Source organism: Corvus moneduloides, chromosome 2, assembly GCF_009650955.1.
Source record: "Corvus moneduloides isolate bCorMon1 chromosome 2, bCorMon1.pri, whole genome shotgun sequence".
Taxonomy (NCBI): domain Eukaryota; kingdom Metazoa; phylum Chordata; class Aves; order Passeriformes; family Corvidae; genus Corvus; species Corvus moneduloides.
In genome coordinates this window covers 102,017,474-102,043,584 of record NC_045477.1, presented here as the reverse complement: position 1 = coordinate 102,043,584, position 26,111 = coordinate 102,017,474, and the positions used below count along the sequence as shown (strand labels likewise).

Below are 26,111 nucleotides of genomic sequence, written 5' to 3'. Positions count from 1 at the left end.
GAGCTGAACGACTGAGCAAGCTGTGAGCATTTCGTCAGTCTAATAGCAAAAAATGGCCTTCTATTTGTCACTTATAAACCCCACAGCTACAATAAATGTACCTGAGTGCTGGACTTCTCTAAGGATACAGAAAATCTAAAATGCTGAAGAGCAACCAAAATGCTAAAAGCTTCAGAAAGCATAACTTACAACAATACGTTAAAGAAATTAAATTGGTAAAATAATAAAAAAAAAAAAGAGCAGAGGAAAAACACAGGATATTCTAGCAGAGCAAAAAATTCACTCAAAGATTCGGAAAAATTTAGGCATAATGTCTGGACAGATATTTTAAGCATATACAATTCTATTGCAAAGAATTAATCTAGATCTTGAATATCTCTTGAGGTCTTACCTATATGTAAGTACATGAAATGGAAATCTAGGAATCTTTCAAACCTGCAGTGCCAGTGTAAGCAATCATTCACCTTACAGAACTCAAGGTGAAATGTTTGAGATTACCCAATTAAGTGGAGCAAGCTATCTTAGGGAAAAAGGTCAGGGCCTGATTGGCTTGACAGCACTGGGACTTCATTGCTTTCTTCTAGGTATCCCTAATATCTAACTGTATCAGTATTTACAACTGGTGTTCCTTGTTTTATAAATGTTTTATGAAAACAAGTGTGTGTTACTGGTCTTCCACTAAGAACATTTCAATTGAAAGTCTAAAATAAGGAATAAACCTACATCATTTCCTCATCTGTTTTGTTACAATATGCTGAACCTAATTCCTTAAGGTAGGTAAACATAAGCTGAACTTAAAGTAAGTGGACAGCCTAGTGAAGGGACTATTTCCTCACTCAAAAATAAATCAGTGCCTTACGTGGCAGTGGTCACAAAGCCTATTTGCCATTGGCTGTGCACAGAGCATCTTCTGAGGTATGCTACCAGTACGTTTGAGTGTCTGCACATGGCAGGAGGAGAACAGGGCAGTAGCTTCTGGGGCAACAGAATTCAAAAAATGCAATTATGACCTGGTTGGGAAGTACACTAACTCCGACAGCCAAGGAAAAGTCCCAGCTTCCATAGTGAGGAACAGCCTGGATGTCTAATAGAACTGCTTGGCATTGCCCCCTCTCCTCTTTCCACCATTTCTGCTTCCTGATAAGAGTTGCTCCTTCATATGTACCAGCACAGTATTATTGCTTTTCTGCCTAGATAGATCTAGAAGCAGAGACCACCAGAAATATTGCAAAGAAAGAAATGTCACAGTACTGTTTGATAGCTGGCCTCCAGCAGCCTCCCTGCACTCCCCAGGCTGTCAGCATGTTCTCCCTGATCACGCAGGTATTCTGGGCTCAGTATCAGCCAGTTCATTTATTTCTACTCAACTCTTCTGCCTAGATACAAACTTTTAAAAGCAAACAGCCACAGAGAAGACAGAATGTCTGAGGTCTGGAGATTCAACTCCCCAGCTTGTTGCATCCCAAGTAGGGAATATGCATATATAACCTGAACCTGGAGCAGCATTACAGATCAGTGGCTTAGAGACCTTGTGACCTTAAGAATCACAATTCCATCTCTCTCTTCTCCATCTGAAGATCTAATTACCACAGCCTTTGAAAAGGTTGAGCTTAGGAACCCATGACTGAAAGGGCCCACTGGAAGGGTGACTGCATTCAGTTTCACCTTTACTGCCAGCAACCAAGTGATAGATGACTTGCTCAGAAAGGTTCACAGAATGTGCATTCCACATGACAGTACAAATACAAAATATTTCCTATAATCTGTAACAATCAAACTGTAGTAAAATGAAAAAAAAAAAAGTAATTAAATTCACATGCAGACAAGAAAGAAAACCAAGTTAATAACATATTGTAAGTTCCTGCAACAATGGGAAGCTAGATAAATCAATGAAAGTTACATAGCAAGCCCATATCATAGGAAAAGTAAAAGAGGATACAACACTTCATATCTTATCTGGGGATGCAGTCTTTTTTGTCCTAATCTTTCTGATAGTTTAAGGCTAAGCAGGACCCAGCCATTAAGCACTTCAGGATTTTCATTACAATGATGCTGCTAATCACCTGAACAGTTTGCCTGTGTGCAGCCAATATTTTATTAGAAGACCAAAAAGTATGTCAACAAGCTAAGTCGCAATCCATAAAGGAGAATAAATGGTTCTCACTGACTTTAACAGAAGCAAAAATGGCTCTAAAGCATGATATTAAGGCTTCCTTTCCAAGCTTAAGAAACTTTGTTCTGTTGTACAGTCCCATCAAAAAATACAGCAAATGACATCTAAAAGTATCGAAGCATTGCTCCCTTGTTCTCTCTTGTGTGCTTGGTTAGCTTTTCTAGAATTTCACCTCCCATTGCTGCTTAAGAACCTTTTTATAGTGCCTCATCTAAATTTATAGATGACAAACGTGTATCTTCACTTTATTCTGCTGAAGTGTAACACATTAACTTCCTTGCCTTTGTAACTAACACACTTGTAAGTGGTGGACAATACCAAAATCTAGAAAACAGATGGCTCTCCTATGCCTGCTTGCTTGGCTGAGAGAAGACACGTGATTGATTAAAAGAGCATATACTCCCTTTTAACTTATATAATCAATAAAACATGACCTAGATCAGGAGTGTCATGGTACTATTTAATTGCTTTAAGACATATGGTCGTTTTCCATTTTGCACCTATAAAAACATGAACTGAAACAATACAATTTACCTAATTCACAATCTTAAGGTGAAAAGCTCATGTTTGGTGACATCCAGCACTGAGAGGGGTTTCATTTTCTGAAGGCTTATAGGTTTAACTCTAGCAACTGTTGTGAATCTCAGCTGATATCTGAATTTACATTTAATTCTAAGTCATTCCAAGTAAGTCGTTACTAATAGTGGGTTTAACAGCTGTTCATGTAAATCATTATGAAAGCTTTTAAATTACTGGATTTATTCAAGTCTTTAGATTCTTTTTTAATATTCAAGCCAAAATGGATTATAATCTGTTTATCCTCTTTGTCAAGGTACCTGCAGAAAAAGAAAAGTCAGTAATTTCTGTGTGAAATACATAGTGCATCATGCTCCTATCAGTGGCATAAAAATGTAGGTAAGTGAATCCATGCTTCGAGCACAATATGAAATAGTGAAATAGGAAACTGCAATTATTGAATCAAAGGTATTACCTATGTGTATGCACTTAAGCATATTCTGAAGCTTTTACTCTCCAGGAAAGAACTCGGTCACATAAATTTCAGGTATGTACAAAACTTTCAGCCTCAAAGTAAAGGAAATTCAACCAAATATAGAAGATAAAAAAAGGTTAAGAGGACCAAGTACGTAAAACATTGTGTTGCATACTTAATAACCCCATGGCACCTGAGTATTTTCACTTTATCTAACATTCAAGAACAATAAAACCAATGTGATTTTAACACACTATTATGAAACTAGAGAAAATAGGTTTGTTTGGGGTAAGAAGGGCTACCTATAGGCAGCTAATTTACAGTTGTTTAAAAACCTGGACATCCAGATATATATGTACCATATAACACCATATATCTGCTTTGGCGTATGCCCAGATAGCAACTTTAATTAATTTTAAAAATGTACAGGAAGTTAATTGTGTTCTTCAAACTTCCCAGGATTCAAGTCTAGTTACAGACTTACATCTTAGTTACCCAAGTTCATTCTTCTCAATAAATATATATCTGGTTTGTAAGAATATAATTAATTATTGGTGTTCATAGTTAGTGTACCTCAACTACAATATGCTTTCCACAACTCTAAAGTTATTGAAATCTTCATAACTCAAAGCCAGCTTCAAATAAGTAACAAAAAATAGTAGCAAACAAAAAATCAATTGCACAATTCTCAATCTCAAATCCTTTTCACTCCTTTTCAAAAAAAACCCAACAGCAAAACCAAATACTACTGCTGAGTCATTCAATCCAAATATTTAAGACAGCTAAAACAAAACTTAGATCAGCATATTCTCTTACTTACATATCTAGAAAACTATGCTCCACCATGAATTAAAAGTTGCTTGGACTTTCACTTCATTTCATTCTGTTAGTAAAAAGACTTAGTCACGCAGAATAAACCTAAACAGTTCAAACCTAAACAGAGAACTAAACAGTTGTCTATCTTGGGAAGATTTTCCTGTGTTTGAACACAGCTTTGAAGAATCAAGTAAGCTAACATCACACTGATTATCATTTATGAGCCAGAGTAAAGCAAAGAAAATTGAGGTCATCAGCCTGTCAGCAATGTGACAGTCTTGAAATGTGTACTATAGAATTTGTAACCCAGACCATTTACCCTAAAAATATTCAGCTCCTGTATTACACTTTAATTTTGTGGGCTACTTTCTTATGGATTTCCTATGACTTATTTCCACTTTAAATACTCAAAAGTTCTGCAAAACCCCTATGTTTTCTCTGATGAATTGGTAGTTTACATGCTAAAAATAGTGATTTTCTCCCCTTTTTATGATGCTAGAGGCAATGGAAGTCATGATCAAATACTTACACTTTTTTCTAATTAGAACAATAAATCAAGGTAACAAGAAAAAGCTACATCCCTTGAGTCACAAACAAAAGTTTTACCATGTCATCATATACACAAATAAAAACTAGCTTTTTAGAAAATTTGCTGATTAGAAAGTTGATGAATCCACCTCAGGTAGAACTGTCATACACCATCATAACCCATCCTGTTTAAATTTTTGTCACAACAGCATATACTCTTACAGCAAAAACACAGTCTTTCTTAGGACAGCACAATAGTACCATTTTAAGTATTGAAATTACTATTTTTTTAATTTCCTTTAACAGGTTAACACTTTTTTGACATACTGTATTTAGGATTTTACCTTTCTATTGATTCTAGCTATGCTCCCACCTAAGTGAGCTACAAAAGAAACTATAAACATTTGCTGGAAACAAAACTGGAATATTGACTTGTTGCACAGTGTTCATTGCAGAAACAAAACAGCCATCGGCATTTTTAATACTCATATATTGTAAGGTTACAAAAAAAAAATCTGAAAACTCAGGAGCCATTTCCTTAAATCTAACAGGAACTAACACATGCATGTTGTGACTACAAATGGCATTTTTAAAATATGTTAATGGTACTGCGCACAATCTTTTTCCTAGCCTACGCAGACAGGGCCTGAGCAGCATTATCATAACCAAATGAGACAAGATGAAAAAAAGAGAAAACCAACCCAAAACTCAAAAAATTTTGTTTGAAAGTCAAATTTTATTATTCAAAAGGTACAAGTAAAGGCCAAGAATGTTTTATTTTTTTTTCTTATTTCCAGAATAGGAGAAGGTGTGAGGAGAATTCTGTGTCTACATTTCACACAAATGTAGGTTGAGTGTATTTTTAAGGGATAGGTTTTGGGGAGAGGTAAGACACTTAACGAGGTTAAGTTAAAATTCAAATATAGCTATGCCACACCTACAGTTAAGGCTGTAAAAACCCCCACTAACTTGTTAAAATAGTGAAGCGTTGCCAATTCAAATGAAGGCGCTGTCAGGAAAAAAGAATTGCTGCAAGGCCTACCTACAAATGATACAGGACTCCCCTATGGGAAGCTGCACCTAAGCACTGCCCTCACTCAGAATGGCATAGCAGTACACATCTTCAAGCCCGTATGTCACCTTGGGAGCCTGATACAGCTCTTTTCATGTCTGCCTCTGCAACTGGTGCTTCAACGATCTTGATGCCCAGGGGAGAGTTACCTGCATGAAAAAACACAAAAGAGAAAACTGATGAGGTAAGTTCCCTCTTTCCCTCCTAACTGCCCAATCAAAATCAGATGATGTGTCCACGCAGGAAGATTTTGCTTCAACTCAGTAACTGTCTTGTTTCTTGAACTTCAGAGCTTCTTGAATGTTTCAGAAAAAAACCACAACACCCAAATCAGCCTTCAATTAACTATTCTTGCACTCAGCAACCCATAAGAGATGGATTTACTCTTTCCTCTCAGATTTTTTTTTTCCCCTATTACTTTACTCTTCCCTCACAGTTCTACACCTTTTTGTTTCTGGCTTCAACTATAATCTGGTGGTAATATTACCCCTGTAAATCTCAACAGGCACGCGAAGAGACACTGTCTAATGCATCAACTTGAGAGCAACTCTTCTGTCTTTCTCGCCAGCAGCACCAAATGGGATTTAAGAATCACAGAACAGGTCAGGTTGGAAGGGACCACCGTGGGTCGTCTGGTCCAACCTCCCTGCTCAAGCAGGGTCATCCCAGAGCACATGGCACAGAATTGCATCCAGATGGTTCTTGAATATTTCCAGTGAGGCAGACTCCACAACCTCTCTGGGCAAGAAGCGCTGTTCTGCAAGAGAAGAGGTCTCAAGAAGAGAAATGGACTTTGCTTTAAAAGCAGAACAACAAAGCAAACCGAAAGGTCCCGCTGGCCCGGCCCGGCCCGCCCCACGGTTGTGCCGCAACCGCCGCCCGTCCCCGACCGCCCCGTCCCGCGCGCGGCCCGACTCGCCCCGCGGCGCCTCCATCCGCCTCGGCTCCCGCCGCGCTCCGGCTGCTCTGCCTCGCCATGGCCGCTTCCTCCTCCTCCTCAGCGGCCGCGCTGCGCCCGGTCACTCACCTGATCTTTGACATGGACGGGCTGCTGCTGGGTGTGTAGCCTGCGCCCCTCTCCCCTCCACGGCAGGGCCTCCGCTCCGCTCCGCCCCGCGCCGGCGGGTTCCAGCGCGCTGCCAGGTCCGGCCCGGCTGCCCGGACAGCGAGGGGCCGTAGCTGGCGGCGGGCAGCCTCTTTCCTTTCCCTTCCCTTCCCCCTCCGCCTCCCGCGGCCTGAGCGGCCGCGGCTGCGGCCGGTCATTCACGGCCTCCTCGCTCTGGCGAGCAGCCACAACGCCCCGGGCGGCGCTGCTAAAACCAGAATGAAGGGATTAAAGCAACAGGAAACGAATTAATTCCTTCTCTTCCTTCCTCTACTCGCTGCCTTTCGGGGGCAGATTTCACCTTAAAGACCCGGGGCTGAGCGTGAACGAGGCGCTTGCTCTGGCTGGCGGAGGACTGAGCGAGGTTGGGGTGTCTATGGGAAGAGCGGTGAGGGACAGGTTTGGGCTGAAAGCCAGGGAAAGCGGGTGTGCAGGAGAACGGGCATCCAGCGTGGGGCTGAGGGACCCCCGGGCCGCGCACTGCCCAAGGCCGGGAGTGGCGAGTCCCGGAGGGCGGGACAGCGCTCGGCAGCGCTTAGAGCTGCGGTCTCCAACCGAAGAGCCTGGAAATCGCTCTGAGAGTCTCCCAGTTTTGCTGTCAGTAGACTTCCTGCTTTGCAGGGTTATTCTGTAACCTGACACCTCCCGTGCTACAGCTCGATTGTATCTTGGGGTTTGAATAGTCGCTAGAACTACGACAGTTTTTAAGTCTGCTCTTAAGTGTTTGCTGAATCAGGACCCTCTGCTGAGGAATAATGGAATATTTTGGTATGTGGCTTAGTTTCTGAAATAGTCCATGTAAGTTATCACAAAGGAAGCAGTTTTGGATGTAGGTGAACTCTTAAAAGCTGTGAACCGGAGGTGTGTGCCTTCTTTCTGCAAAACCCAAATTGTTGCAGTTTCTGGGAAGACTGCTGTGAAGTCTGATTAATTACTCTGTGTTTCCAAGAAATGTGCACTTTTCCCTCCTTCAGGGCTGTAACAGATGAAGGTGATCCACACTTACCTTTTAAAACAAAAATGGCTATGCTATGCAAAACAGTGATTGAGTTATTTTAGTCTCATTTTCAGTTTCATCACTGGAGTCTCAAATAGCCTGGGGATATATATACACACACACACATATATATACGTGTGTGTGTGTAATCCTATAATCCAAAACCAGTTATTTTAATTTCTTTCTTAGAAATTTCAGGAAAGCTTTTTTTAGTTACTACTGCTCTTTGTCAGAAGTTGGAAATCTGCTTCACACAGACAATACTCACCTTAACAGGACAGTATTGGTAATGGTACATCTATGTCATTTCTTCTGTTTTAAAAATTTGCTTATCAAGTGTGTATTGTATTTCAGAAATCTTTCAGCTGAAAATACTCTTCAAGTATCTTCCAGTACAGAGGAGTAAAAGTTACACGACCTTGGTGATTTTCATAATGTGCACTTCATTTCAGAGGACTTCAGTATGTTTCAGCCTCTGAATACTAGGACACCTTTAACGTTTTTGGTTAACCTATTTGTTTCATCATGAGCAGTGACCCTTGGGAGGCAAAAAGGCTACAGAAATATGCCCAAAATTACTTCCTTTCAAAGAGCACAAATAAAAGTTTTGGTATTAAATATCTATTATTAGTAACTTTTTAAGTGCCCACATAGTTGGTTTTATTTTTTAGAATCTGAAGCTTCAGGTTTTGCAAAAATTTTTCCCAACAAAGTAGTGTCTGCAAAAGTACATGACTATTTTCAGAAGTTTTCACCTAAACCCTACTGATTTTATAGAACAAACACAAATTGATATATAAATGAGGAGAAAAACTGAGCATTAAATTAATCTGATGTAATGTGCCATGAACTTGCTTTCTGTAATTGACATACTTGCTTCTGATGAAGGGAGGTAGGATATCTTCTTACAGAAAGATTTCCAAAATCTTTGTGAGTGTAAAATCCTTAAATGAGGTCTGACTCAAACAAGGTTCTTGACTTTGGAAACAATCTAAGTGTTATCCTATAGAACCTGCATCCTATACTTTACTGACTAATGCTTGGCGGTGTAAAAGTGTTGCTAAGTCTGATCAACTGTTATTTTATCTCCCCCAACTCTGTAACATAATTGAGGCTGATTAAATTGTCCTTGAGTCCCACCTTGATATATCAGCTTACTTTCAATGTGGAAGTTATTGCCTCTGAACTGCCTGTGGAAGTACTTCAGCCCTTTCATTCAGAGTCCTTCTGTATCATTGTTTCAAATGTTACCTCACACCCTTTTTTCCAGCATGTATAATCAGTGCAATCTACCCTTCCTTTTTTTTATTATTATTATCTTACCTTTCCCTGTGAGCTCTTGGATGAAATCTTAGGAGTTTTGCCTGTTGTTCCTGTTGTCGGGAAGTGCAAACTAATGCGCTCATTTAGTAAGTGAAGTATGTGACAGCACCTCTAGATATCTTATTATTTGATAGGTAAAATTAATTGAAGGACTTTTTTTTTGTAGGAAACTCCCACTGTAACAGAAAAACAGCCTTTGTGCCAATGTACAGCAGTTGCATCCTGCTTTGTTATACACAGAATAGTAGAATATCTCAGGTTAAAGGGACACATAAGAGTCATTGAGTCCAGCTCCTCACAGGACTTCTGAAACCTAAAACAGAGGACTAAGAGCCTTGTCCAAATGCTCCTTGAACTCTGACAGCCTTGGTGCCATGATGACTGCTCGGGGGAGCCTGTTCCAGTGACTGATCACCCTCTCATGCAGCTTCATTAATTAGCATAGTTGATTAGTGGTGCACTGTGTAGTAGAAACCAGAGGAAAAGGAATAAGTAAATCTTAATTTTTGTTGTACTGCTGTACTTTCTCAAAAAAACCCCAAAACAAACAACTACAAAAAAACCCCAACAAAACCCCCCAGCACTTCAATTAAAGAGTTACATTTCTTAAGTTAAATTTCTACTTGATTTTCTACAGGAAATAATAACATTAAATGCTCAGAACAGTTGATTGCTTTTTCTTTAAATGTGGTAGTCTGTTCCTATAGAAGAGTACTATTCTAACCACTTGTATGTAGTATAGTTAAAAATATTAAACCTACTTATGTGTTCACTTATCCAACACTTAGTTAACACAGGGTTAACAGATAATAATAGCAATAATAGTAACAACAACAACAGCAGAAGCTAGAGATCTTTGATACCTAAATAAATCCTGTTGTTATAGTTGTACGGTTTGGTATCTGATCCTGGCATTTTAGCATATTCTAAAAACATACGAAACCAATGCTAAAGATAGAGAAGGAAAAATCTATTTAACTTGTACAAAATATACAACTAGAGTAATGCCCCCCAGGATCTATCTTATAAACTTACTGCATAGGTTGCCTTTTAAGCTATGACAAGTGGTTTTGTTATATAATTGTAGCCAATAGCTGCCCTACCACCGAAACACAAATAGGATTGAATGTTGCCTTTGTTGATCTGTGCCTAAACTTGTAGGGGGCTGAAGACATTTAAAATTCTTTATAAGCTGCATGTATAATATTAACCTTTCCCAACTGACAAATGAAGTTAGAAAAATGGCTGCAAAGATAAGATGTTTCTTAGCATTGTGCTTAAAGCTGAACTAGAGCTAAACTAGCATGCAAAGAACATGACACTTTAGTATAGGAAGTTTAGTCATGTATTTATTTTTGTTTAAAGTTTTGCTATGAGTAGGGATTGTTTTATGTAAATTATTATTCTTGCCAGTGCGCCTTAGTGTTGGAAAACCGTATTTTTACATGAGATAAATTAGTGTGCTCAAGTAGATCAAAATGAGAGACGGTTCCTAAAGCAGCTTAGTTTTGCAAGATACCTTCACCATAACTCGAAGTCATGTTGTACTGTACAGGCACAGGTATGCCAGCTTGTGACCATTTCTAGAAGGATGAGAAGTAGTTTAGGCAACTGGGATCAGAAGTTTCTGCTTTTATATCCTCTGTCTCCTTTGTGTGAAGACCTCTGTGTTTTGTGCCTCTTCTAAGCCTCTCCTGCAAGGCTGGCCAGACAGGTCACTTCTCGTCTATAATACAGAAGAAATTAGCTTGCAGTTAAATTTGTTGTAGTGTTGTGAGATTCACAAGAATTTTGGCATGTTTTCTTTCTCCCAAGTGTTACCTACTCATTGTCACAAGATCAGGAATCAAAAATGTGCTCTTTCATTTTATTACACTAGTTGCCTAGGAGATGGCTGTTAAAGGAAAAATGGTGAGAGTTCCATGCTGGAGTTTGCTTATGTGCATATGCTGTCTTTTATTTAAAACAGCTTCCTATTTCTTCTGCATCCAAGCAAATAACACCAATTCAACTAAATAACAGTCCTCTCTAGATTGTCCTATGTTGTGGCTTAAGTGCAGGAATTAATCTTCTTAGGCTATAATCTGGCAATCTTGTAAACCTGTTTTCTGCCCCTGAGTAGTGGAAACTTACTTTCTTGTCATTCTCACTTTCCCTCTGATTTTGGGAACAAAGAAGGAAGGGAAAATACTCTCTTGTCCCTGTGTTCTCTACTTGTAATTTGTTGCAAAACTAAAGAGATTAAAGATATTATTAGATTAAAATACCCTATAGATGCTTCATGAGCAAATCTTGGACATAAGTAAAACAGCTCTTCATTGAGAATTAACGAACCATAAATAGAGTAAATAAGATTTGTCATATGCTTGAAAGCTAGAATTTTAATTTAACAGCAAGAAAAATTTTGGCAAGGATATAACAAGCATACTAACCCAGAGTCTGACTTCTGTGATTCCCTCGACTGATGTGCAAATTGCCCATCCACATGGTTGCCTGTTGTTTGTGGTTAGAATAATCCAGAATCAGAGTTTTGTTCATTAATTAGCATTGGTAGAACAGGGTTTTGTTTATCTGGGTTTATTTTTTGATTTCTGTAGTGGCTACCACATTTCAAAATGCCATGGGCAGCATTAACAATGATAATTATTTCTCCTCAAGAAATTAACCAAGGAATGCTCCCAAGCTGAAAGATCTATGATTTGATTTTAATATTGCACAGAAATTACACACAAATGCAATGTATTTTTGGTGCTTATTTATTAGTAACCCCAGACCTAAGGCATTTGGTTATAAAAGAAGAAAAAAAAAAAGATAAACCACATGCTGAACAAGTTAATCCCAAGAGTTTTCCAATTTCCCTTTTAATAATGTGGCTTTTGTTTTCTGACTGTTACACACTTGCAATTGTATAGAGAGCCTGTAGCAAGTGGGGAGGTATGTTTTGAAGGTGCTGGGAGTGTAAAGGTTGTGTTTAGTGATTTTAGAAGTGCATACAGCAGTTTGGACATTTATAAAAATTAGTCTCTTTCTATGCCTAAATGCAGATTTTCAAATCTGTTTGTAGATGATAAGGATTTTATATTTGTTGGATATGTAAACTGTTTTGTGTGTAACGTTCCAATTATTTTGCTTTGAATATAAGTAATAAGGTGTCATAAATGAAACAGAACTTCACACAAAGAAAAGGTGCATAAAATTTTCCATTATAATAACACAACTTCCAGCTTCTGTATTCCAATTTTCTTTTTACTTAAGAAGAAAAACAGCATTAACAACCCTGGATTTATTATTCTAGGTACTGTCAAGAGTTACACTGTGTACCATCTTGAACCCAGCTCTGCAGCTCTTGTTCTGAGTAGCTGTAAGTCATTCATGTAGCCTTGTTGTGAGTTGGCTAATTGAGCTTTTAAAAGTGGAATTTTTCAGAACATCTTGATTTGGGTAGGGCAGTTTCTGCTCTCTGAAGTCTGGTGATATGTTTTCTCTGAGACACAATCCTGTTCTTGAATACTGGAATTTATACTTCTAATGTTGGAGGAGGAGGGGTGATTGTGGTTGTTCTGATTTTTAACTTTTATCTTTTATATTTGCAACAGGCCTTAATGGAGATGATAATTTTCACATATGATCACAGCACTTTTTAAGACCAGGAACTATGTTAACTAAAAACACAAAAGCAATTAAGCCAAATATCTTCTCTTTTCAAACTTTATTGCATTCATTAGGGACATCTCTGTCATGTAGTAGATACTGCCAGTGATTGTTGGTGCTCCTGTTACGTGTTTATATACCTCTTTGTATTGATACTAATTTCTTTCACAAGACTACTGAGAATTATATAACCAAGATCATGTTTGTGTCTTACAATGGTTCTCTCAGAGGTTCCTGACCTTGATTTACCCGTTTTTGCCTCCCTTTGATAATAATAACAAGAAAATTGTTGTTCTGACCTAAGGTTTTTGAGGTAGTGTCAACCTTCATCAAGATTTTTTTGGTACTTAGGGGAAAACCATCCTGTATTCTTTATCTCTGTTTTTTGCTTCCTTTCCTTCAATATCTGGTGAAGAATGTATCTCTTGTGGTTCTTTTTTTTGATGGCTGAAAACTTTTTTCTACTTTTTTTTTGGTAATATTTTGTTTCTTGAAGGGTTGCACACCTGTTGACAGTATCAATGTTTGCTGTCTCCATGTATGTTTTCTGTTCTTGTGCAGCTTTTAATAATTTTTTATTCCTCTTATGATGAATACCATATTCAGTAGTAGTTTGGCAGTATATCTGATGCTGCATTTTGAAAAAAATTTAAGTGTACACTGCTCTTTCTCAAGTCTTTTTCAAACCTGTTGTTATATATAATAGCTGCTTTAAAAAATGTATTCTTACTTTTCTTCCTCCTTCCCTTTAGAGATATATGATATATTTTTGTAAAAGTCATAAAATAAGTACTAATAGACCGTGTCTCATGAAACAAGTTTATTTCTAGTTCTTGAATGATTTCCTTAGGGCACCACTTATGGGTTAGCATTCCACACGTTGCTTTTTTTCACCGCTGTTAGTTTTTGCATTGGCTCTGCCTGTGTGTGGTTCTTTTGGATAAGTTTCACATGCAGTTTGTCTCAGGGTAATGCAAGGCACTTGAGAGGAAAGCCCACTTCATTATTTGTCAGTCCGGTCTTTCTGTCTAACATCCATGTGAATTTACTCATGACCTTTGTCATTATATAATACGGACAGTGTTACAGTGTCTCATTTCTCGCAGCTCATTAATGCGGGCTCTCTGACCTGCTGTAATAGGTCCCCATGTCACCTTTGCTCTCCAAACGATGGGTTCGTGCTTAGGCCTTTGCAGCAGCCTTGTGCTCGCGGGTGCTGCGCTCACTGGGTTGGCTGCCAAGCAGCTCAGCCCTGGGCACTGATTGTCTGCTGTGCATAAATATGAGTTCACTCAGGTTCTCTTTCACAGTGTCACCATATACAGAAAATAGCCTGTTTGTGTCAGGACATCTTTTGGAACGTTGTGTCTTCCAAATTTTGTTCTGCTTTAATCGCTCCATTTGTGTTTAATGTAAACTGACACAGAGTACATCTTCAAACTAAGAGAACATACCCTTATTTGATTACTGACCAGTAATAAGTGGGATTATCTTTTTTGGATTGGGTTGTTTTATGAGTTTGACACTGGTACTGGTCATTTGGGAGCATTTCTAAGCAAGAGGAAAAGATTTGTACTAGCACTGGAAGAATGAAGTGAAAGATAATTTGTGTTTAATGAAAAGAATTGGTATCATAGTGTATCAGAAGGTTTGAAGTACAAGAAATTAATGGTTTAAGATGGAGCATGAGTATACTGAGGCATATTTCATTTGAATAAATAGTTCTATGGTAAAGATATTTTTCTTTTTTTTTTGTAATTTACATATAGAAACCTCCTTTGACCTGTCTCTTCAGGGCAGAAGAGTATACTCGTGCATGCATGTAAAGTGTGATAACCTTGGGTAAAGTCAGCATTCTGCTACAAGACCATTACTGCAAAAAATTACACTATGAGAAATGGTGGATCTTTTCATGCTAGGGCTGAGTCTTCTCTATAGCATTATATTGTTACTGGACTAACAAAATGTTCTTTGCTTTATGGCTCAGGGGAGATGGAGCCATAAAGAGCTTATCACAATGTAATAAATTCCTAGTCTTTAAAAATTAAAAACAGTGTTTCATGGGGAACATGTCTCAGGAAAATGAAAGTATTTGGGCCACTAAGGTATTGTAGTATATCTAATTGCTATTCTGCTGCCTAATAACTTGCACTGTTATTATTGTTGTAGATCATATTTTTATTATATTTATCCTTCTACCATTTTTAATTTGAATGTTCTCATTTTTCATTAATGAAGGCATCTAGGAGTAAAGATCAAGAAGTAGTGTTGCTGTTCTGGTTTTGTGTGTTCTAAAACTTCAAACTTCTTATGTGTCAGTTGATTGCAAACTGTACAGTATTGCAAATTTTCATTTCTTGAAGTGTTTGATTCAAAGTCAATTTTGCAGAGTTTACTGTTTATCATGGCTTTGCCTTTTTGAAAAAGGAAGTGAACTATTCCCCTTCATTCTTTTGCAACTTCTTACGGAGAGCAGGTAATTAGTCTGTGGATTTAACAGTAATAAGATAAAATTCTAGATTCTTCGGTTAAAAATAAGTTTTGCATCTTTATACCACTTTTCATATAATGCCAGTTATACTATTTTTTTGTAATTAAAAAAAAGGGTTCTGTCTTACCGATTAAAAAAAAAAAAGTTTTGGTTTTACTTGGTAATTGTACTCAAAGTTTTAAAGAGCTTCTGATATATGTTTTAGCTTACATGAGTCTTCATACCTTTAGAAACATCTGGATCTTTCAGTAACCTCACATTGTATCTGTTCTGGTTTGGCCAAATTTAGAAATATATCCTCTGAGAGAAGGCAGGTCACAACCATCCCTCCTCCCACCAGCTTTGGGAAAAATAAATTTTCCTCAAGGAAAGTGAAGGAGATAAAAACTATTTATTTAACAAACACATGGGAAAAGGATAATAATGCGAAACAATAAAATCTCTCACTGTGGAGAAAAAACCTGGGAAAAGTGTTAGAGTCCTCCCTTTGGTCTCCTCGGAGCTGGGGCTTGGCCCAGGGCCAGGCCCTCTGTGCTCAATGGAAAGTCCTCCCGATGTGTTCTGATATTGAAGCAGTCCAGCAGAAAAGGGAGAAAATCCGAAATTCCAGGGAAGGAAAAGAAGCTCAACTCTGAGTCTCTCTCCAGAGAAAAAGAAGCTGAAAAACTGGCCAAAAAAGCTGACTGGAAAACAGCGAGCCAGGTGCTTCCTCGCTCCCCTGCCGCAGCTGAAAAAAAAGTCTCTATCTCTGTGTGACCTTGAGCAAGCTGCAAACTGCTTTGAAAAAATTTTGCTCAGTTTTTCCTTCCCCCTCTCAGGCTCAGTTTAAAGGCATAGAAAGGCACAAAAATTAATTTCTGGGCATAGGGCAGCGATATGGGATACAAATCATAAAGTCACCCCAAGACAGTACCACTGCAAAATTTCTTGGTAGCTGTGACCTGTCACACACAACCTCCCTTGCCCAGGCTGGTCCCTGACCTGCCGTCAAAAGAAAGCTTTCTGCAGTCTGCTGTAGCACCACTACTGCTGTCCAGACCATTTCTCTCCTAGGGAAAGCAGGATGGTGGAGAAGGGTGACAGTCTGCATATATATTGGGACAAGATTGAAATAACATACGACATTAATTTTTCTAGGTCGTAGGGTTTACAAGTAGCCTGTGATTTCCAAAACCTAATACCTTGGACCCTCAGGGAGTAACTGCACTTCCTAATGGCAGTGTTAACAGTGTCTGATAGTTCATACTTACACGTGTATGCAAAAATTTTCGTGAAAATGAAAAAGCATCTTGGTCTCCCAGAGAATGTCTTAGCTTTGCTTGCTTCTTGGGAGGTGTCATAGCTTTAGAAATTTTTTTATTTTGTATTTGTTCTTGTTAAGTTTTTTCTAGGACTGCTCTAAATTCTGCAGTTATCAGATATGGATATATGCATATCATTCCTTGGATATACTATGTTAGTGTTGCATTTGTCTTAAATACTTGTCATAAATAGAAGGTCTTTGAAATGTTCGTGATAGTGTTAGGTTTTCTGTATTGCCAACTCATTTTTTGTTCTAGGCATCCATTTATTTTACACACTCTAGAACTTTTAAAAAAATACTCCTTTGGTTTAGAAATTTTCCAGTGCTCATCCTACAATTCCTGTATAAAGCTTTGGAGATACAGAGGATGTCTTTTCATGTGTGTGCATGTATTCAAAGGAAAGGGTTCTTTCAATTTAAATAATGATAATTATTAAGATATTATTAAGATAAGATAATGAGCAGCTCTTTGGTAACTCTGAAGTCGTCAAAGAAAAATGCCTTAAAGATCTGCCAACAATTTCTTGATGAAGTCTCTTAGCATAGTGCTAGCTAACAGCAAACCTGGATTATAAGGGTTATGTTTATTAAACTAGGCCTTGTTTTTCCCTAATCAAAAACTCCTGGCCTTAAGAGTTGGCATTTCAGGATCTGTAGCTGGTACCTGTCTGCATTATACTGGTTAAAGTGCTCTTGACATAAATCCTCATGTTTCCCCCGCCTCTCACATAGGCAATAATACATGTTAAATTGTGTGTTAGCATGGTTTTTCTCTCCTCATTCCCCTGGTTAATTGAGAAGTGGCTATATGTTCTATCTTCGAAGTTTTTACTAAGAAGGGAAAAAGAAAAACAATATTCTAACATTTATCACAAAATTGTGAAAGTTATTCCTCTCTTAACCCATTCCCTTTTCTAATACTGCAGATCAACATGGAATAGATTCATGTTTTCTTTTTCTTCTTTCTGTTATAATTGCAGCTTTCAGGAGCTAAAATAAGTGTTCCTGTTTGAACCAGATGTTTCTGTATTTGTATGTAACAAAAAAGACATAGAACTTACTTTCCTCTGGGTACTTTTCAGTAGATATTTAATTTACCTTTCTCTTCATACTATCTTACACACTAAAATTGTGAGCTTCAGTTCTCTGCTTTACATTCTAATTGTATGTATGAGAAACTACATTGATAGTGTAATATTCCTAAGTGTAGCTCAGGAGACTTACAATATGAAAAATACTTTCAGTACCCATTCATTCTTTCAGGGTTGGATCCTACATGTACCTTTCTTTCCTCCTATTTCTTTAAAGTGTTCTTGTGTTGTGAATTAAAAACTGGCTTCCTTAATGAAAACAAAACAACAAACCTCTGTAAATTTAGGTTCAATTGAGATTTGATCTGATTTTCCTAGAAATTATTCTCACTACCATCTTGAAATTCTCATTTTATCTGAGTCGTCTTGACTTGGCAGGTATTTTGATAGTGCATATCAATAACTTTTCCCAAAACCCATGTTTTTTATGCCATTCTTTTTTTTAGAGGTGAGCATCATAGAAATACGTAATTCAGAGAGATTGTATTTATGATTGGCTACAAGATGCCCAATACCTAGGCAGTGTAGGATATCAAAGGTGTAATATGGAGTACCTTAGAGATACTGCACTTTCTATGGGTAGAAGTAAAGGAGTTGGTTAAAATATCCTATACTTCTGTTTAAATAACAGTAGCTACTCCCTTCCTTCAAGCTATAAAAAAGTGGTATTGATAATATAGGCCCAGAAGCATAAATCATATATTCAACAAAATAATTTACAATTATCAATGATTGCAGGTATTGTATACCTGTACTTAATGGCAGTCTAATTTTGGAAAATGTATTACCCACTTTAATTGTTTATAGTGGAGCCTTGGAAACAATTGCAGACTACCAAGGAAATTATTTTTTCACAGAATGATGATGATGCAGTTTAATGGCTTCAGTACTGACCGTGTAGATGCTTCCTATTTCCAGTTCAAGAGCTACTTATGCTCCTCTGTGAGTCTACTGTAGGGAGTTAAATTCTCAAGAGACATGCTAGATTTTTTATAATTAATAATTAGGGTAGAGAGTACTGTCAGAAGAAATCCCTGTCCTGAAGAAAACAGCTTTAATTTTTTGTGTAATTTCAATTTTATTCATTTGTTACTGGCAAAATTTTAAAGTTGTATATCATACAAGTTTGTAACAGAAATTATGAGAGGCTGACAGTCCTGTAGCAATACCCCCGTGATCTGCGTCAACATAGCAAAAGGAGAAAATCACCAGTCTCTTTGCTTATGACAAGGTCAATGACTAAAGCTACCCTTTGTATTAGAGAGGGTGGACAATAGCCAATATTTAGAGAGGGCAGACGTAGTCAATGGTGTTTAGTTCTATTTTCTTTGATTGCAATGTTCTATACGATTGGATTCTTTTATTAATAGTTAGATTTGCTCTTCAGAAAATAGAAGAAAAAAAGCTATTTCTGCATGTTGTTGAAATACTAGGTTTGCATTTTTGTGCAAAGTTTTTGATCTCTTTGAAAACTACTATCCAGTGGTTGTTAGAAAGATGTGGCCTACAGTGTGTGTGCCTGTTTCAGAAAAGAAAGGTCTTTGGTTGACCAGCTGTTTTATTTTTATTGCAACTTGTACACCTCATAGTTATTTTTTCCTTACATTTAGGAAACATGTAAGTTACCGTGTTTAACTGGGTATATATACAGCTCTAACTATATACCTAGAATGTGTTCTAACAGTTTAAAAATATAATGGATCCAAAAGTACAGGACTTTTTATCTAGAAGTCCTTTAATTTCAGTGGCTCAGTTCAATGTATTCAGCAAATAATTCAGACATCTATTCTTTTGCTGATTGTGGGAGAAAGGCTACTGGATTTTTTTTTCCTTCTTTAGTTTTTAGATAGAGTGAAAGAAGTTTAGGCTATTTTTGTAAATAAAGTAAAAAATGTCTTCTATCTGCTTACTGAGCATATAATTTCTCAGTCCGTCTTTTGCAAGCACTGTTGCAGTAAAACTAAGCACACCCCAGTGCAGTAACTCCTGTGTCAGGCTTATTAAATTTCAGCCACAGGAGAGTGAAGCTGTTTGTGTCTCAAGATGTAAACTTTGACCTCAGCTTGCAGAACTGAGGCAGAAGGGAAGAAAGATTGAGGGAAAGTGGAATGATTTCTAGTTCAGTTCTCAGTATCTCTTTTTATTTTTATCAGATTACTCATATGGAAGAAAGAAATGATGGGCTGAAATTTTTTGCACTCTTTGAGTCTCTGAACACATTTTTTATTTCATTTAGTAGGACACACAGCAGTGTTTCTTGTAACTCTAGGCTGTCACATGCAAAACAGAGTCATAACATAATATTTCCATTATGCCCAGAACCACTCTCTAGCAAAAGAAGATTCAGCCTCTCCCCTTTGAGATACCTGAAAAATATAACCCTAATAGCTACTGTCAGAGAGTCTCCTTCCAGCTTTCTATTTCTCTTGTAGCCCTCATGTGAATTGGCTTCACTGACATGTTAGTGAGATTCTCTCTCTGAACCTTTTTGTAATTACAGTATTCTTTCAGGATTGTAGTGTGAATAAGTTTTAAGTCTTCTTATAAAACGTCCCTGATACTATTTTATTCTTCTTCCTCTGTTTTAAACAAGAGATAGTAGTGTTTAGGTTGAATGGATTTTGAAGTTTGAAGACCTTAGGCTAGTTTAAAGTTGTCATAACTTGCTAAAATAATACAAGGTCAGTTTGACCCAAGCATGGGAGTTAAGATTTCTTGATCATCTCCCCTTTGCCAAGGAAATGACACTCTTAGAAAAGCTTTAAAAGCTAAAATATTTTACTTGAAAGTAGACACTGGATCCAGTACTTCAGCCTTTAGGTACCTGATCTGTGCCAAACTTTTAAGTGTTGTCTGTGTCTTTTCTACTACAGTAAAATAATTGTGTGCAGTTGTTAAGATCTGATTATTGAGAGATGACTCTATCCAAACTAAGGTGCAAGCAAGATCATATGCCCAAGTCAATAGTACTAATTTTATTTAACATTAAAATGTGAGAGAGAGAGATAGAAATAGAAAAGAGAGGAGAGGGAGAGACAGACAGATAAGGCAGAGTATAGTCACCACCCATGGATCCAGCAGCATCCCCTTGGTCCTTCTTTACCTTGGGCTTCTTGGTAGTGAGGGTCCCAAGGTTGTTGAAAACTTTTCACTATTTATACATTTTACCAAACTGCTGACTTTCCGGCGGGGGAAGAGATGCAGACAATCAATATGATTGATAATGCAAGCTTCGTTTATTAGCAATACAGAGGCACTTATATAGTATCAGTATACATGCTTGTCAGTTCTTGATTGGTTTAAACTTACAAAAGCGCATTCTTACTTCTACATAATTGGGTTAGATAAAAGACTACATTTGGCAAGCTTCTATTTATGTTTTGTCTTGAGAGATCAAAAATCTTCCTCCCTTCTCGTGGTCAGCACATCTTTATCAGAACAGCACTGTACCTCCTAAAAACTCCCTTTTAGTTCTCAGGCCTGTTTCTCACGCAGGCATTTTCTCATGGAGGTTTTTTCTCATGCAGGCCTTTGCTTGCAGGCTTTTTCTTGTACAGTTCTGTTATTAATTTGTATCCTTTATCAATAATCCATGTCCCTGATCCTCTAGTCATTCTCCAACACCAAACAAAGGCATTAATGCTCAAGTCATAGTTCTCTTACTCTATTTGTTAAATGATTCCCTCACTTCTAATGCTAATTAATCCCACGCTCAGTCTTCCTGTGTTTTGAGTCAGTGGGTTCTGATCTCCCCCTGCTAGACTTAGTCTGAGCTGATTTTAGCAGTGTTGCTCAGTTGGTTTTCCTTGTCCATTACCAGTGATATATTCTTCTCCCCCAACTTTGTTTACCTCCTTCTAATCTGAGATAACACTCAGACAATAGTACCACCTTTATCTTTTCTCAAATTCCTGTCAGGTGGCTTAATTTACAGTCCAAGTTCCAGGAATCAGTGCAGGTGTATTTGGGGGAGACGCCTTCAGTGGTTGCAGACGGGTGATTGCTTCTTTACACAGTTTGCTACAATGGACAAAGTCCTTCGGTGATAATAGCATTTGAGACAGGCAGCCATGACTTTTAAATCCTTACGACAGCATAGAGGTTGGTGAAGTTTTTTCAGATGAATGTCCCTGGGGTGGTTTCAAACTGAGGTGATTTGAAATCCTTTCACAGGTATTTTGCATCAGATGTTTAATTTTGAAGTGTCTCTTCCATGTCTTACAGGAACTGTAGTTGATGCTTATATTTGCATCATATACTTATATTTGCATTTGTTTTTCAGGCTTCATAATCAATCTCCATCTCCCATATTAAGTAGAGATTTTATATGATGGGAGGTAGAAATTAAGGACAATAATTTTCATGACAGAAGGCTAACTTAAAATATTCTTGTAAGATTTTTCAGTTAATGAAAGCTAACAATCTATTTTTAGTGTGGTTTTCTATACTAGTATTACTAGGTAGACTAAATCATCTATGCAGAGAGGCTAAAGCTTTTCAGCAAAATTTCAGATACTGGGAGGAAAAATTATGCAGCTCTTCAGCAGCAGGACTGAGAATGTGTGTAAATACTCATGAAGAAAATGAGTGCTATTAAAAATCTGTTATAGTGTACTAAACTCTGTAAGTGGCAGTTTATTGGGGAATATTATTACAAAGACCTAGTACTGATACAGTCTGACTGCACTTGAGTATCAGACTGGCTTGATTTTCTGTGAATAGACGTTTCTTTTGCCATATGAGGTGTTCTCAGTGCGCAGCATCTGCGGTTCAGGTTCTGGAGTATGAAGGGTATTTTAGCTCAGAAACACAAAAGCATTGTGTGTTGGATGGGACTATGAGCAACCTGATCTAGTGAAAGGCGTCCCTGCACCATCAGGGGGTTTGGAATAGGTGGTACTTGAAAGGTCCCTTTCAACCCAAACCATTCTACAATTTACGTACCTATCTCTCAGTTCGATGGGGCTTAGTTAAAAGCTTCTCTGGCCAAGTGTAAGTTTTATTTCATCCTGCAAATTATAAGCAAGCTGATTACATTCTAAAGCAAATTGCAGTCTTCCAGTATTTCTGTGCTTTTACCAATGGTGTTGGGAAACAAAAAGACCATCATTTGTCATCAATTCTAGCTTTGTGGGGTCCTTCTCTGGGCTGCAGGCTGTATCTGATCTAAGACTCATTTAGGACCTACCTCTGGCTTAGTGCTGAGTCTGGAGCCAGGACAACTTTTGCTGTCATGTGAGGCTTTTCAGCACTCTGTGAGAATAACCCTCTACTCTGATCCTCAGCCCCACATGGGAGGTGAGGGCTGTGGTCATGCATCTTCAGAGAAGCCTGTGGCTCACCTGTGTGGAAGTCCACTGTTACATCATGTTGGAAGTTCCTTTTATTGGTATTTATATAATGTGTTTGAAGTTTCTTCTACAGTTTTCAAACAAACAGTCATTGCAGCTCATAAAACACAATTTTCCATATGCTGTATCACACTTGCCTTGTGAATCTCAAAGCACTGATTCTTTTTTGTAAGGAGTTCTTGGTATAAAACTGTTAAAGAATTGTTGTGATTAGATCTTCTGCAGTATTTCTGACACTTTGCTCTTGTATGTAGGTAGTCATCCACGATGAAATGTCCTTGCCCTTGGAAAATCAAGCTATTTGTTGATGTTTGATTTTCTGTTCTTGGTGTTATCATCACAGAGAAATTACTCCATCGACAGATTTACCTCAAGAATTTTATGCACTCTTGAGTGGACAGAAGAAATTATCTTTATTAATCTGTAGTTCTCTACACCTTCTCTGTGGTAGTATGTTTGACACATTGCCACCATTAAGTTTAGAACATTGTCCAAGGCCACAGTGGAAAAGTAATGGTTTTGTTTTCTATTGAAGTCACTCTGTCTTTTGAAATGTTTCCTCTGTTGAGGAAGCAGACGTTTTGACAGTATTACAGAAAGTGATTTAGAGACATGTAACACTGAAAGTCAAACATCTTGAATTTGCAACTTGATCAAGTCTTTATATATATATGTATAATCTCTCTTTCTGAGAATATATGTATATATTCCTAGAAAGATGAAAGCTTTCTGAGAATAAGGAAGTTGGTACTAGGAGAGACCTGTGGTGAGCAGAAGACAATTTTCTGTATGGACTCATTTTGTTATGTTTCTTTTTGAGGAAGGAATAAAGTTTCCTGACCCTTTTTTCCCCTTTTCATAACTGTTTTTTTCCATTGTTGCTCTTTTAGGTTGTGGGTTAAACAGAACAGCTATGGATATCTGTTCAAGGAAGGTTATGTTTCTTATCGATAGCTCTTCCCATAGAAAGTGTATATTTGTATTGGCTTTGTGTGGCAAGGCTTTGGTAGTGGAGCAGTGGGGTGGAAGGGTGGGCAATAGGGGTGGCTTCTGTGAGAGGATGCCAGAAGCTTCCCCAATGTCCATCTGAGCCTATGCCAGCCAGATCCAAGAGGGACCTGCTGCTGGCCAAGGCTGAGCTCATCAGTGACAGTGGAAGCACCTTTGGGATAACAGAAGGTGAAGAAAACCTGCTGAGCAACAGCAGCCAGGACAGAGGAGCTAGAATATGTGAGAGAAACAGGTCTGCAGGCATCGAGGTTGTTGAAGAAGGAGGGGGAGGACATGCTCCAGGTGCTGGAGGAGTCCTACTCCTGCAGAGGAAGGAGCAGCAGAGATACGTGATGAACTGCCCACAACCCTTCTTCCCTGTTCAGCTGTGCTGCTGCAGGATAGGAGGTAGAGAACTTGGGAATAAAGCTAAGCCCAGGAAGAAGGGATGGGTGTAGGGGAAGGTTTTTTTAAGATTTGGTGTTATTTCTTATTCCCCTACTCTGATATAATTTCCCCAAATTGTGTGTGTTTTGCCAGTGATGGTAACTAGTGGGTGATCTCTCCCTGCCCTTATCTTGACCCATGAATCTTTTATTATATTTTCTTTCCCTGTCCAGCTGAGGAGGGGGATGACAGAGCAGCTTGGGGCTTGGGAGGATACCTGGCTCAGCCAGGGTCAACCCACTAGACTCTTAATTAGGAAGATACAATTAGCTATTCTTCTGCTGACTTTGATAACACAGTGACCCTTGTGGTTTCGGCTACCTTGTGTGGTCGTGGTTTTATACAAGTGCCTTGGAACATCTCATTTCAAAACAACTTTTTAAACCTTGTTTTGCATTCCTTGGGCCAGTGAACTGCTGCTCTGTGTTATCAGCAACATCTGAAGAAGAGGAGGTACCCCCTTGGTGAAAGGCTAACTTCCTTATGAACATGTTGTAAGCTGATAGCGTGTTCAGAGCTGGTAATTGCTCCTTTGGTTGAGAACATTGCTTGTATAAATTTCCATGGTATAATAGCTCATATACTCATGGCAGTGTAACTGTTGCCTGACTTGAGTCTCCCCATATACGTTTTAAGAAGCTGTCTGTTAACTGTAGATTTCCACCCAACAAGGAGGGTTTTGCATGCACCATATCAACTGCTGTTTGCATAGTTCTGTCTTTAATGGTTAAGGCCCTGTATGAGAGCCTAAGAAAGTATATCAGGCAGTTTCTATGAATCAATAGATTTTCTATTGTTAAAGAAATTATATGCTGTCAAATAGATAATGCTTAATAAGTACAGTTTTAGAATATTTTGTATTAAGTTATGTATATTGCCTTTATATTTCAAAGTTGGATTCCCATGTGGTCTGGAATTGAAATAGAAGATTTCTCTTTATGTTTTCATGTGCTATTTTGCATTGATACCAGATTATTTGTTTACAGCTCCACATTGGAAGAGTTTGCATGCTTTATTCGTGAACTGTTTCTTTCTCATCCCTGTGGCATTAAAAAAAAAGGATAAGAGGTATATGTGAATACAAGATAGCATTAAGATATGTCTGCTATATTAACATAAACTAAAAGCCTTTTGAATTTGTTCAGAAGCTTCTTCCTCTCCCCATAGACGTACCATGTTTCTCTGCATGTAAAATGAGGAATTGGCTTCCTCTGTAGCTGCCATTGAAGAATTCTCCAATAATGTAAGCCCAAACGGGCAAGTACATGATTCTCATTTGGGAACAGTTTCATGCAGCTGCTATTGTTTGAGCATCAAACTTACTTTATGTTTAAACCTGTTAGCAATAACTTGAATTCATGGTAGGATGTTTCACATCAGAGAAGGGCAAACAGACTAACAGCACTGAGTTAGCCAGTGGCAGCATGTTTCTTTGGACTTAGTAAAGTAATCACAATGTAACATGTTCATTTACCTTGGAGTGTACTTATATTAATATTCAAGTACAACAGAAAAAAAGAAGCAGTTTTGCAAAAATTAAAGCTCCAGAATAGACTTATACTTGCTCCTTACTAAAATGAATAATGGATCTTTTCAGTGAGTTTTTCTAAGTGCTAATCAAAAGTATAATGATTTACAAATCATTACTCAATTAACTTTGAAGCAGTAATTTTAATTTTCAGCAATTATAATAATTTTTTTCTTTGGAAGTTATGGTTTATCAGTCATGTAAAATGGTTTACTGAATAACTTGCTCTTTATAACTAGCGTATGATTTTAAAG

At 37.9% G+C, this 26,111-nt stretch overlaps 2 protein-coding genes across 9 annotated transcripts in view; one reads left to right on the top strand and one right to left on the bottom strand.

Annotated features, from left to right (window-relative positions):
- Positions 1 to 7,217, bottom strand: part of STS (steroid sulfatase) — a 113,323-nt gene extending 106,106 nt beyond the window's left edge. For 2 of the 5 annotated variants that reach the window (XM_032100586.1, XM_032100587.1), the window contains exon 1: positions 5,551 to 6,243. The gene's annotated coding sequence lies outside the window, so the exon portion shown is untranslated. Of the gene's footprint in view, positions 1 to 5,550; positions 6,244 to 6,607 lie in introns of those variants that run through there. The other 3 variants (XM_032100583.1, XM_032100588.1, XM_032100582.1) reach the window with 2 other exon arrangements.
- The window catches only part of PUDP (pseudouridine 5'-phosphatase), a 69,890-nt gene continuing 50,234 nt past the window's right edge, over positions 6,456 to 26,111 (top strand). The window contains exon 1 of one of the 4 annotated variants that reach the window (XM_032100592.1): positions 6,456 to 6,638. In XM_032100592.1, coding sequence (XP_031956483.1) covers positions 6,557 to 6,638 — 82 coding nt within the window. In that variant the 5' untranslated portion in view covers positions 6,456 to 6,556. Of the gene's footprint in view, positions 6,639 to 7,278; positions 7,454 to 26,111 lie in introns of those variants that run through there. The other 3 variants (XM_032100591.1, XM_032100594.1, XM_032100593.1) reach the window with 3 other exon arrangements.